Here is a 13,114-nt window from a genome sequence, read left to right as displayed (position 1 = left end):
TGCTGGCAATACCAGCCTGTTCACAGGCCACAGTGCCAGTTGCAATTTTTTTGAACCAGTGCTGTCTGTAAGCCACAGAGATCCTGTTCTCAACAACTGTTGACTGTGCATGTGATTCAAAGCCCTATTAAATTTCAGCTCAGTTTTGCAGGAACAGGTTAATATGTTTTCGCCTTGCTCCAGCCCAGTTTTGAGCCAGATAAAGAGTTTTGTTTGGCAAGCTTAAGCTTGTCTGACAATCGTTTTCTAATTGCCATCACCTGCATGCGATAATACAAACTCACATCCAGATGTGAATCAACTCACATCCATAACCACATCGGTGGGATCCGTTGAGAGCACAGAAACTGTGACCTTTTGCCAGTTCATGAGGAATACATCGAAGTGAACATCCTTAGGAGGTGCACCCATGGTTTCCTGCTGAGCAGACAGCAGGAAGCCCGTGAAAGCCTCGTCGGAAGACACACGGGCATCTTGACTGGCTGTGGAACAAGGCACAAACTGTTAGCAGCCTCCACAGTGACTAAGTGGCTATCAATCACTGTTTCAACGCGCTGCCTCGGCTGAGTGACTGAAAAACAAGTAATACTGGCAAACAGCCAGAAAGTGCAGAGTGCCATATCCTTCAGCTTGTCCCCATGCATTAAGTTCTTCATTCAACAAACAAATAAACAAAAATGACTCAACAAGGTCTTTGAGAATGTTTACTCTAAAATGACACATAAATCATAAATGCACAGAACAAAAACAAAATAAAGCAAGGCCTTTATGAAGTCTTCCTTTCTATCAAACCACTATGGTCACTGTTTATCTTGTGCGTACCCTAACTACAAAAATACCGAATATGCTACAGACATAAGATATGACACCAAAGCACTGGGATTGTTCATCATTTCTTTCAAACATTTACCACAATAGTGGTGCAGTACTCTTATGTTTTCATTTTGTTTGAATGTCACTGTTTAACAAACACGAACAAAAAAATGGGGAGGTGGTGCTTTCGAGGGGCTGATATTTCAGTTTTGGACTTTCAACAAGGCCAGCACATTACAAGGAGTTCACTGACCAAAACGCCAATTCTGTTCTTTCAAGGCAGTCGCTGCATGTGAGCTGCAAACTCACCAGCTGTGATACAACACATGAAGATGAAACAATCATAGTGACTAAACGTGAAATAAGTGGCACCTTTCCACAGATGACATCACGAAAGTGAGAAGATGAACCAACTTTCTATGTAGCATCACTTTACACACTAGCACTCGCAGGTTCTCGCAACTACCGGAGTACATAATATACCATTATTCACAAGGTGCAAGCACCAATCTTTGGGCTCTCATTATATATTGCACACCTACCAAGTTGGATGTACTTTTCAAGGCAGCTACGTCGTTCCTCAGTTTGTGTCGGCGTTAATGGAAGCAGCTTTTTTGGTGGGAAATGAGGCAGCGCTGCTTGTCCAAACACCTTCTTCAGCTAAAGAGTAACAAAGAAAATGCACAAAAGTTTGCACCTGTAATGACACTACCAGCACTGAAGTTGGGCTAAATGAAGTCATATGGCCACTCCTTAAATTTTACAAATATTGGTGAGAGCCATACCTCATACTCTGGCAGAAGTAAGGAGTGAACATAAAATGAAAGCTTAACCCTTTGACATGCCATCATCAAGGACCCAAAGGATCATCGAAATAATTTATAATTTGAAGGTGCACATTACGCTTAAAACTGAAAAAAAAAAGATAATACTATTGGTGGTAAAATATGTCTGCACAAAAATGGCAGACAACGTGCTACTCCACTCAGTGTTTCACAAAATATTGCTTACTGCGTTCCTTATATGGCACAAAAAAAAAAAAAAGCTTATTTGCAAGATGAAGAACGAGAAATTCCCTTGAAGCAAATCATTGCCAGGTGCAGTCCACTCTCAAAAAAGCTGCGAGTTCACTTTGCACACATTTGTGTACACAGCGATTCAAAGGGTTAAGACACTTTCTCCACAAAACTCTTTGTTTGTACTTAAAGCCTAATTATTATTCATTCTTGCATCCTAGATAAGCTTTTTGAAAAGCCACGTGAAACCGTATTTCTTCTTAGATATCCACTTTCTCAAAATCATAGTCCACAGTCATCAGGTGGCAGACTCTGCTAAAACTGGAAATCACCAACTACCCTGAGCCTATTCTCCAAATGTTGCCTGAGCCAACAATCTACAACTAATACAAACAGTACCTGCTAGAAATGAACCCTAGAATACAAATGCAGGCATCATGTCTCATTTGGCATGACTCCATATGCGATATCCCAAGCTAGCAAATGCTGCCAAGAGTCTAATACAATGATGTTGTACATTACATAGGGCTGCTTATGATGCTGATGCAGCATTCTTCCATCTGAGGTAAACTGGAAAGCTCTACAGGCTGTAGGACCCAAATGTTCTGAGAACACCAGATTGCAAATACCCTTTACTTCAACAAAACCGGTGTGAACTGAAAAAAACAGACAAGCAAATTGGTAAGTGTTGTCTGAGAGAAACACACTTTTGTTACTTGTATGAGGAAATTAGGTGTTTTTGTGTACTACAGACAAGTGCGATCTACGTTTAATATTTTTATATAATTACCACACATACAAAAAAATCCTGAAAAAGATATGAACTCTAGGATGTTTTACAGATAAAACCAAATTTCTCCCAGTAATCACGTAAAAAAAACAACAATCAACCTTTACCACTACCCACTGAGTTTGCTAAGCACAGAATAAAAAAAGGCCTTATTAGTGCAGTGGCATCTGTGCTGTGGATCATGTGTAACAAGCTGCTTGGTGCCAAAACACAAACCTCAACAGCCAGTTGCTTGGGTGAACACATGCATTAGTTTGCAAGAATTTGTCACCTTTCTCTGACCTAGGATTACACTGTACAAACCAATCATTTCTTAAAAAAAAAAAAACAGCCCAGATGAACTCAGTACTACAACTGCATCAGGCCAATGCAGCAAAAGAGCTTTTCACACATTAAGCGTCATTCAAGCTGTCAACAAGTATTTGCAAAACATGCTCAATAATTTATATTTGTAAATATTGCCACTTTATGTCTGAAATCTTAGCACAGTGAATACACCTGTATGAAATGCAGCATACAAAAAGGCAGGCACTTGAAGGTTTTTGATATCATTCAATACAAGTAAAACCAAGTGCAATTTGCAATTCAAATATCAAAAAAAAATCTTGTGTAGCATATTTCATTCAACAGTAGCTCACAGAAAAGGAGAAAGGAATACTTGAGCTATACCTATAAATGCTTTATAGAGTTAGAGACAAATCACTCTAACTGTGCAAAGGAAAAAAATTCATATTTTCTTTTTGCCCATATCTTCTCACTACATTCTACTCACAAATGTAATGATGATCTCAGGTTTAGGCACAGAAATTTGGTTTGTGCTTAAAATGTCTTCTTAATTGTTGCTGCTTCTCATTCTGGCCAGTAGGCATTCAATGACACATGGATGTCAGCACATGTCAAAATTACAGAGATAAACAGTCACTGTGCCAAGTTAAACAGTGTTATGCAGTATGGCCATCCTCACGGTTTTGTATTATAATCAATTCCTCAGCACTGAACTTTATGGGCACAATATACTCTGCAAAGAAATACCAACAGTCTTACTATCTTACTCCATGAGAACATTACTTTGTTGCCAAAAGAACAATTCGATTTAAAGTGTATGGCTTCAAAGGGTGACAGTACCTGTCCCATCGTTTCTCACCCTTGTCTGATTTTTTTTTTTTTTACACTATGAAATGCCTTCAGTCAGAATGAAACAACTAGCTCAGCATTGTGGTTTACTCAGCAGGCTAGCCCCTGGAAGCAACAGCAGCAGCTAAACATGGCAAGAGTAGTTTCCCAAAAACAGTAATGCATAAGATAGCAAATCGGTAGAATAAAAATGTTTCGCCAGCTATAAGAGTTGAAATCAGGTTACAAATCAATGTCCTGCCAATAGAATATGCTCATAAGCTCATACAACATTAAGGTCTGAAACGTGGTAAAGAATGAACTCCTGAGTTTTAAAATGAGTGCTCCACAAGAGTCTGATCTTGAAACCGGGCTAAACAGAGTTCACACCACCTACGAAAAATTTCCATTCACCCTGCAAAACCAGACACTCAATTTAACGTAAACATGCGCAATATTATTCAGAAGATGCATCAATAAAGCCATATTTCGCTTCACGGAAGCACTCAGTCACACAAATACTTTATAGCGCTTCTTTAGCGCCAGAAAGCACAAGGCCAGGCAGATAATTTCTTTGCACAAAGTAATTTGCCAGAGCAAATCATGCCACAGAATCGCTGAACAAGTTGTCAAAAACTGCACTACCTAGGCTATGAGCACCGTCAATAGCTGTATTAATGCACTGCCATGCCATGTGGTTCCTGTCAGGCACATGGTTGACAAGAGAAGTATACCACTTGCACAGTGTTATTCACCTGATCATGCAGGCTGTGTAACTGCTTGTAGCGAACAGCACAGTGGAAGGCTCCATTCACATGTATGTTGTACGCCTGAAAGAGAAACAGTCAGAACAAACTTATCACAAAATGAAACAAGTACAGCCCAAAGTACCAATGTCAAATATTCAGTAGACTTTGCAATAAAAATAAGTGGCGTGAGGAACACTTGTGACTGTTTTAAATAAATAATTTGATTTCGTAGCTCTCGGAAGCAGCTCAAGCACCAAACAAAGAGTACAGATTTTGTACAGATGGCTCACCCAGAGGACAAAAAGAAAAGACGATATAAAATAAAACAGGTTTAACAGCAAGGATAAGGCAGAAAAAAATGGGGATGAAATAACAAATCTCCATTTTTCACAGTTTCCCTTTTTTGCTGTGTATGACAACCAGACCTGCCAACCCAAGTGAAAATTTCCAGCTGGGAATCTGCTGGTATTTGCTAGTTTCAGTTGGTCTCGGCAGGACCTTTGGTGGTTTTGTAATGAGCCAGCTGGTTCCAGCAGCAAAGCTTGCTTGTTTCTACTGGCCCCAACTAGGAGCATGCTGCTTCCAGTTGAGAACATTTTGCCGTTCAATTTGGAGAACTTTTTCCATTGTTTGAACAGTAATGATGTTCTTTACCTAACAGCAATTTTCAGCTAAATCTCCTGGATTGTGCCTGCTGCAAATTGCTGAGTGCCAAAATTTGATGAGAAAATTTTGCCCTTTAACCATTCCTCACCGACACCTCTGGTACACCCTTACTAGATGGCATAAGTATGCGTGCATACTTATGCCATGCGTGCATGGTATTAGTATCGATGTCAGAGTATGAGTTCTAAATGTAAGTTATCTGTATAGTAGTTTGTTGCTGCTCTTGTCACTGCTTGCCGAGTAGGGTTTGAAGCTGTATATGTGTGGGCTAGCTCTCACTATAAGGGCAGATCCGCATGGTCCTGCAGAGTGACATATTAGCATAGGTTGCAAGCATTTTCTCTTAATGTGAAAACATTAGATATCCCACTAGCACAAAAGCCAGCGTCTGTCACCGTCCATGGCACGAAATTCCTCACTGACTTCACCATGCTCTCAAGTGACATCAGCAGTACGCCACAAGATAGTGACATCTACAGCAAAGAAGAAAAATTTCTTTTGAAGGTGCGAGGATTTCAACCAAGGACCATCAGACTGCAAGGCAAGCGCGTAACCCTTAGGCTGCAAAACCGAGTTATTTGTTGGCGCATAAAGATGAACCTAGTGTATGCATTTCCTTAACATTGTATGCTAATGAGTAGGTGTGCAATTAGAAAGGAAGGCATCTTTAATGAACCTCGCAACCGAGCTCATGAAGATACAGTGCTTTCGCATTCAAAGCATGTAAACAGTAAGTGCTCTCCGTGATTTTGTTTTTTTGCATGTGCTTAGCATCTAGAAACTGTTACGTTAGCACTTAATTGTAATATTTCAGAAGGGTAGAACATAATAGGTCATACGAATTATTCATCCAAACAAAGAAGTTATTTTAATGTTTCAATGCTACCAGGGCACTTACTGGTTCCAACAGCTCTGGTCCCAGCAGCTGCTGGGAATGTGCTAATAACCCAGCACTGTTGGAACCAGCACTGCTAGAACCAGCAGATTTCCAGTTGGTTAACTTTCATTTGGGGTTAGGTGTCACTGTTGAATATAATGACATATGAAACAGTCAGAAATCTGTACAGACAATGACCAAGTAGCTGTTCACCAATACATTTGAGCTGAATAGCCCTATTCAGTTGGCTGGCAAGAACAGCGCCCTAATGCGTTGAAATAAGGCTGCGACGCTGAATTTATATTATACTGAACGTGGGTTCTGCTAGGTTGTAGGCCAGCATGGTTTATCTGGAATTTACCTGTTCATTACAGCTATTCACGACTTAAGTGACAAAAGTCACTATTATCTATCAAATTATAACGGGAATCGCACAATAACTCGAAAATTTGTCGAACCTTCTACAAAGGAGTCAATGAAAAATTAAAACACGTAAGAATATTAAGACATAGCGCGACTTGAAACCCCTTATTGTGCTGCAAATTGCGCAGTTCTGAGCGTTAGGGCGTCTTAGAGAATGCTTCTTTTGCAGCCTAGACACCAGATAACTTGAATTCCATGGCATTAAGTTTCGCGTACTCGGATATATCAAGAAAGCGCTCGTTTGTTTATAGTTCAATAGTCTGGCCTCGCCGAGACCGCACACCCGTATCTTGACGCGTGCACGTAAGAGTTGAACGTGACATTCCATTCAATACCACGCCTTCAAAGTACTATCAGCAACAGGGCGTGCCTAGTAATCAAAACACGAAACAAATCAAGTGGTGGAGTGGGGGTCATTTGGCGTCCGGTGCTAAACTTCGGCTAACGCTTTGCAACTGTCAAGACGATCATATGCTCCTGCGCAAGCATATGCCGCTTTAAACTGTGGTCCACCATTTCTGACCAGGGCACTGCGTCTATTGTCATTCTTGCACATAACTCATCAAGTCATTAATGAGGAACGGGAACAGCGCCCTACTTAAACGATCGTTCGGCATACAACCCCGCTCAAGATTGCAGGCAGTGAACAGGCATAAAATAACATTGTCACACCGATCACAAATCTGTCGGCCTAATATCAGCACTACGATAAGATTTCGATATTAAAATACAGCTGCTGAAGCAATTTTGGCGATGCCGCTCCATAAAGTAAAAATACGCAAGCGCAAGCTACAACACATGCGGGTTGACTGAACTTTCGATACCCTCCGAAAAAGGTATTTCCGCTTGCGAGTCGTTTATTGCGACTTCAAGTCCTCGAAGTAACGGTCTCCCGGCAACACATTTATCGCAAGCTCACGTGGACAGCGGCCCACGCTACCCGAAAAGCGTGAAGCTCAGGCGCAGCGGGGTTTCATCCACGACGCTGCTCAGATCGTAAGCATCTTACTCACGACATAAGTAGAGCCGCTTTCGTCTTTAAGTTCTTGCGTATCCGGTATCGAAAAATGCATCGTTACGCAAGCAGTTGGACTTCACCAAAGCACATGGGGCACAGGAGAAGCGACAATAGCAATGTTTTTGCTACATATGCTCCGGCTGGCCATTCCCCCTGGACCGAACAACAAGTCCGTATCGCGGTCTTCCGCAGTTGTGTTCGTACGCGCTTTAATTGAAATAGTTCTCTGGACGAAGAAAGAAAATAAACAAACAGACCTGGTTTCAAGCGCGCAAAACAATCAGTACGAAAGCTACTAGTACAAGAGTGAATAAATAAGATATGGAACTAATACGGTAGGAAATATATGCGGACGGCAAGGCGGCGCTCGCTCAGCCAGCCTCCGATACTCCCGGTTCTCGCATCAGCTGTTTGGAGGGGGCTCAAGCGCTGAGCTCAGCACTGAAGTACGGTCTCTAGAAATACATAGCTCAAGGCTCTGTGGCTGTCATGGGCAGCTTTCATTCAGTATTCTACGCCGGGTCATTGTACTTTCGCGATTATTTAACCAAAAACGTAAACACGATGGAGGTGAACTGAAGTACTAAAGCTCAAAATGTTTGCAAGTTCCTCACATATAAATTAATCAAATACATACCGTTGTAACTAAACGCACACTATGCGAATGCTGCTTATGGGAGTCACCAGTGCTGCAGAAGACGCGCATTTATAATTAATTCTAATCAAATCGGGAAAGTAGATCCAAACTTTGCATTGAAAAAGCAAGACTGTCGTATACCATCTCCATTCCAGCGCCAATTTATTAAGCGAGCGGTTTAACAGAGACGCATTTTACGATGCGTGTTTAGCATCGCAACAGTGTCTATGTAATATTGATTTCACTGGCAGCAAAGCTCAAAATTCCACATTTGCCCGCGGAACTTTTTTTTTTTGTCTGAAACAAGAGTTGTACATATGTCACCTGCAGTGATGTCATGCCATAAAAGCAGAACTTCAAAGTGGGCACCATCAGGCTAATGTGCATACAGCTTTGTTCGTAGTGGCAACTGATGCCAAAACTTTTTCTGCTGATAAATTTTGGCCACCTATCCAGGGTTTAGCCAAGAGGGCCATTTATACCAGTCTTCTTGAATGACAGCACATTCAATACTCAGTCCAGTAAATCTGTGTGTGCAGCCAAATAATGCTGCCTTAAATTCGCTACATACATGAAACTGTCGCCCCGTCATTTGCATTGCCTTAATTTCTTTTAAGGCGGCCAATTTTCCAATGTACCACTACTTCAGACAACTCACCAGCATTCTGCAGTGAGGCACAGCTAACTCTGGTAGATGCTGAATCCCCAACAGCAAATTCCTTCAGCTCAACTCTGGTTTGGTTTATGGTCTATGGAGGGTTTAACGTCCCAAAGCGACTCAGGCTATGAGGGACGCTCTAGTGAAGGGCTCCGGAAATTTCGACCACCTGGGGTTCTTTTACGTGCACTGACATCACACAGCACACGGGCCTCTAAAATTTCGCCTCCATCGAAATTCGACCGCTGCGGCCGGGATCGAACCGAGTCTTTCGGGCCGGCAGCCGAGCGCCATAACCACTCAACCACCGCGGCGGCTTCTTCAGCTCAACTCTGTAACAACATTCTGTGCCATGTGGTTTGAAGGCACAACTTAGAAACCAACCACGACAAACACAAAACACATGCTTAAAATTTGGAATGCAGGTTTATTGTAGAAAAATGTGTAAGCAAACTGGACGTACAGATCTTCGTAACATTCCTGCTCCCATTGTTTGGCATTCTTCTGCACCAAAAAGCACGTCAACATGCAAAAGTTTATAAATAGGTGCTATTGAGAGATTATATAGGAACCAGTTTGGCAAGAAACGCATGACACCAACATCTTGCCAAGAAGAGTATCAAAGCAGCAATATCTGTCCAAATTTCAGCTGATCTATTGTTTTGCAGTACCCAATTTAATGACAGAGGCAAAATGTTGATGCCAAGCATCTAAGAGTAGCAAAAGGTTGAGTTTTTACATTTGACAAAGTTTGTGTTAAGTGACTTAGGAACACACTTGTTACAGATAAACAAAGCATCACACTATAAACAGACTATTGCTTTACTAACAAGAATTAGTACCAAGAAGCTAACTATTTTTCTATTACAAAGGGTACAAACTTATCCTCAGTCTTGCACTAACTCCTCACCTTAAGATTTGTACCACGCAACTACTGTAGGCTTCAGTTTCAAATAAAACTCTTCTCTTGAATACAAACTTGTAATGTGTCTGCTGCAACAGCTGTAAGGAGCATAAAGAATATTGCATGTTCAACAAGACAGTCTTGATTCCGTCCTAAAGAAACACATTTAATTTATAACTAGGTCACTTTATAAGTTAGTGAAATGCCAGAGATAATATTTGTGCCCATGAAATCTGACTACAGCACCCCACCACACAAACAAGGTGAGATTAAGGTGAAATGCAACATAACACACAAGACTCAAAAGGAAAAACTGTTCTGAAAAACAATAAACGACTCACACAAACAACATAAGTGTGTAAGTAATGTACTACACCAAATTTTCAAACATAAGCAACACAACAAAACATTTGCAGCTTAACTGCTACTACACAAAAAAAAAATGCTCAAAGAGATCACAACACCCAAGCAGGGATGATAGCGAGCACAGGCATATTGGGTTTCGTTTGGGCTAGAGTAGGTAGACGGTAGCACGGAAATATCACCACCAATACAAACTCCTCAACCCAATATACATGAGAAAAAAAAAAAAGCAGGGATAGGGGATTCGCACTAGCGATTCCCGTGCAAAGCTATTCATATGCTATCTTCCAAGTCTGATGTCAAAAACTAAAACAGCACTTCACAAATGCGCAGACCACCATAACGCACTGTGCAGGTACACATTTTTACAGGATACCCAAAGAGGATACTCATATTACAAACTAACGTTCTTTATAAGCCTTTCCATGTCACAAAAAAATATTACAAGAGAGACTACACCATGTATTTAACTGGCTATGTCACAACAGAAAACCAGTTCTTAAATCCGTTGCAATACTATGTTGCTATTGCATTAAGAGATGAAAAAGTTGAGCGAAGTCCTCCAAAAAAACTAAGTGCAAGAAGTGGCACATCTTCCGACACAGTGACCTTGCCCCCTCACGTGCAAAGAGTGTCAAGTAGAACTTCAGCTGAAGGGGTAACAACCTGCCGCCGTCTTGGCTTACATTTATCCAGAAAGAGAGGGCACCATTGTGTTTAGCACAACTATATCGAAGTGTACCACATTACAGCATTACAATGTTTTGACCAACATCAACGAATTTTGAGCATTACTATGGGGCATAAATTGTGCTAGCCTGTGCCACCAGCACTATGAAGATGAATATCACTCTCTTGCATATATGTTGTAGGTCACACAATTCTACTGCATAGCTGCCAATGCATGGATGGCCAACACTAATCGTGGCATTCTCAAACATGATCTCCTCACATAAAGATGTAAGCTAAAAATATGAAAAGCCTGAAACTGCAGCCAAATGAACTAATAGCCTATAAGCTGAAAAGACTGGGAGAAAAATCTATTCAGCACAAAACAGCAACCAGCGAAAAAACATTTTAAATCATAAAATGCACCGCATGGCAACTCCTATATGAGTAATGCAACTCAAAGCACAATTCTACTGCATAGCTGCCAATGCATGGATGGCCAGCACTAACCGTGGCCTTCTCAAACATGATCTCCTCACATAAAGATGTAAGCTAAAAATATGAAAAGCCTGAAACTGCAGCCAAATGAACTAATAACCTATAAGCTGAAAAGACTGGGAGAAAAATCTATTCAGCACAACGCTTAAGCTTCAGGAATGTTAGTCCCCCACAAGCTAGCTTGCCACATACAAAAGGCTCAAGCTGCTGACATGAAAAAAGAGTAGGTTGCAAATGCTATTCAACTGCTCACGTGTACACACCAAGAATGTAGTGGTGGGCTGCTACAACGAGGACAGGAGCAGAGAGGAAAAACTGAGGTAGGAAATTCTTCTTCAGAAGCCTCCCCCTCCATCACATAAGGATGAGTAAGAAAGTGAAAAAAAAAAAAGAAATAAAAAGAGGGCTCCCACTTTCCTGCCCAATAACTCTGCGATCTGATCCACAGGTTAAGAGTTAGCCGAGGCAATAATGCAAAAAAGGAGCATAGAAGGCACACGTGCGCAGTGTCATTATCAGTCAGCTTCCCAGGGAGAAACAAAGAGACGAAAACAACTGTCAGAGGAGAATGATCTCCCTACTGTTGGGAGGCAGCAATAAGGAAAGAAAATGAAAAAAAAAGTGAAAAAAAGGCCAAACAATAAGCAAAACGAGTTTTGAGGTCTCCTAGCAGTATACAGTTAGGGTCAGCCATGGGCTGCATGGTAGTACATCAGTCAGAGGAGCGGGGGGTATAGCGCAAAATGTTGCGCTCGGCAAGCAACTTGTTTATCAAAACATCGATACTGGTGGAGGTGTCGTAGAGCCGCAACACCACGCATTCGGACCCTTCCACACCAGTCTTGGTGTCAGGCGACTTTTCAATAATTTTGGCCACAAATGCTTTGTCCTTCACCATGTTGCGGAAGTTGATGCAATCAATAGGATTCCAGTCTTCCTGCATGGGCGTCACATCTGCGTGGGGCAAGAGGCATGATGCAGGAAGCTGACGAGAGCAACAAGACATGTTCACACTGCATACAGGGCAGAAAGGGAAAACACACTAAGGTGAGCAAAAAAGCACAAGCCTGATGACAATGATGGATGGAATTTAATGGTGAAGGAGGCATGTACAGCGAAAAAGCCCTGAACAACAGTCGAAATCCTAGGTGAATTTAGAAGCACAGACAGGAAGGCGACCATGCTCCCAAGTGACAAATTCTGAATGAGGATCTCAACAACCCTATGAAAAAAGTTCAAGAAATGCACTATGCCACTAGGACCCCCTCCTCCTGCAACTGTTCCTCCCTATATTACATCTCAATAGTTCCTTGCAGCACTACCACAGCTGCAATATGTTCAAAGGTGACATGCTCACGCTGCAGAATGTGGTGCCAGTATAAAAAGTGGCATGCTTTGCAGTGTACATGTGCCAAACACTATTCCAAATAGGGCCTTACCATACACTCGTGTTACATATGCTATTTCCCGAGTTTAGTGTGTGTGGCTTCTGCGTACACTGAAATACTGTTTCCAAAATGGCGGCACCCTTTGAAGCAGTACCCCTCGCTCAGGATTGGATTTGTCGTTACTGCAGCTTTCAGTATATTCGCTGCACATAAATGGGGCATCGGGCTTTTGCTTCGTCTCATCTCTCCTATAACAAAACGTCTGAGCATTAAATTTGATTTATTTTTTATTTAAAGTGACAATTCTACTGCTTTTAAGCTTAAAGAGCAGCATCAGTTGGTTGACAAAAATGGTTCCCACCCTAACATCCAGGTGGCACCACTAGACCAAGTGTGATGATGATGATGATGATGACAGTGACTGTCGTCTCTCTATTTGCATACGCTCAAATAAATGTGTGAATGTGACAAATAGTGTGACATCCCGCAAAGTGCTTGCATTTAGCATATGTAAGCGTGTGTACACTTATGG

At 41.6% G+C, this 13,114-nt stretch overlaps 2 protein-coding genes across 6 annotated transcripts in view; both read right to left on the bottom strand.

Annotated features, from left to right (window-relative positions):
* The window catches only part of LOC144129149 (sorting nexin-17-like), a 28,630-nt gene extending 20,985 nt beyond the window's left edge, over nucleotides 1-7,645 (bottom strand). For both annotated transcript variants that reach the window (XM_077663093.1, XM_077663094.1), the window contains exons 1-4: nucleotides 7,461-7,645; nucleotides 4,488-4,562; nucleotides 1,356-1,473; nucleotides 307-482 (exon numbers count right to left, since the gene is read on the bottom strand). In XM_077663093.1, the coding sequence (XP_077519219.1) occupies nucleotides 307-482; nucleotides 1,356-1,473; nucleotides 4,488-4,562; nucleotides 7,461-7,520 (429 nt within the window). In that variant the 5' untranslated portion in view covers nucleotides 7,521-7,645. The remainder of the gene's footprint in view (nucleotides 1-306; nucleotides 483-1,355; nucleotides 1,474-4,487; nucleotides 4,563-7,460) is intronic.
* Nucleotides 7,646-9,167: 1,522 nt separating this feature from the next.
* Nucleotides 9,168-13,114, bottom strand: part of LOC144129143 (tudor domain-containing protein 7A-like) — a 72,038-nt gene continuing 68,091 nt past the window's right edge. For all 4 annotated transcript variants that reach the window (XM_077663080.1, XM_077663081.1, XM_077663083.1 and 1 more), the window contains one exon: nucleotides 9,168-12,148. In XM_077663080.1, the coding sequence (XP_077519206.1) occupies nucleotides 11,907-12,148 (242 nt within the window). In that variant the 3' untranslated portion in view covers nucleotides 9,168-11,906. The remainder of the gene's footprint in view (nucleotides 12,149-13,114) is intronic.

This window comes from Amblyomma americanum, chromosome 4 (genome assembly GCF_052857255.1).
Source record: "Amblyomma americanum isolate KBUSLIRL-KWMA chromosome 4, ASM5285725v1, whole genome shotgun sequence".
Classification (NCBI taxonomy): Eukaryota; Metazoa; Arthropoda; class Arachnida; order Ixodida; family Ixodidae; genus Amblyomma; species Amblyomma americanum.
This window is presented reverse-complemented; position numbering and strand designations above follow the sequence as displayed.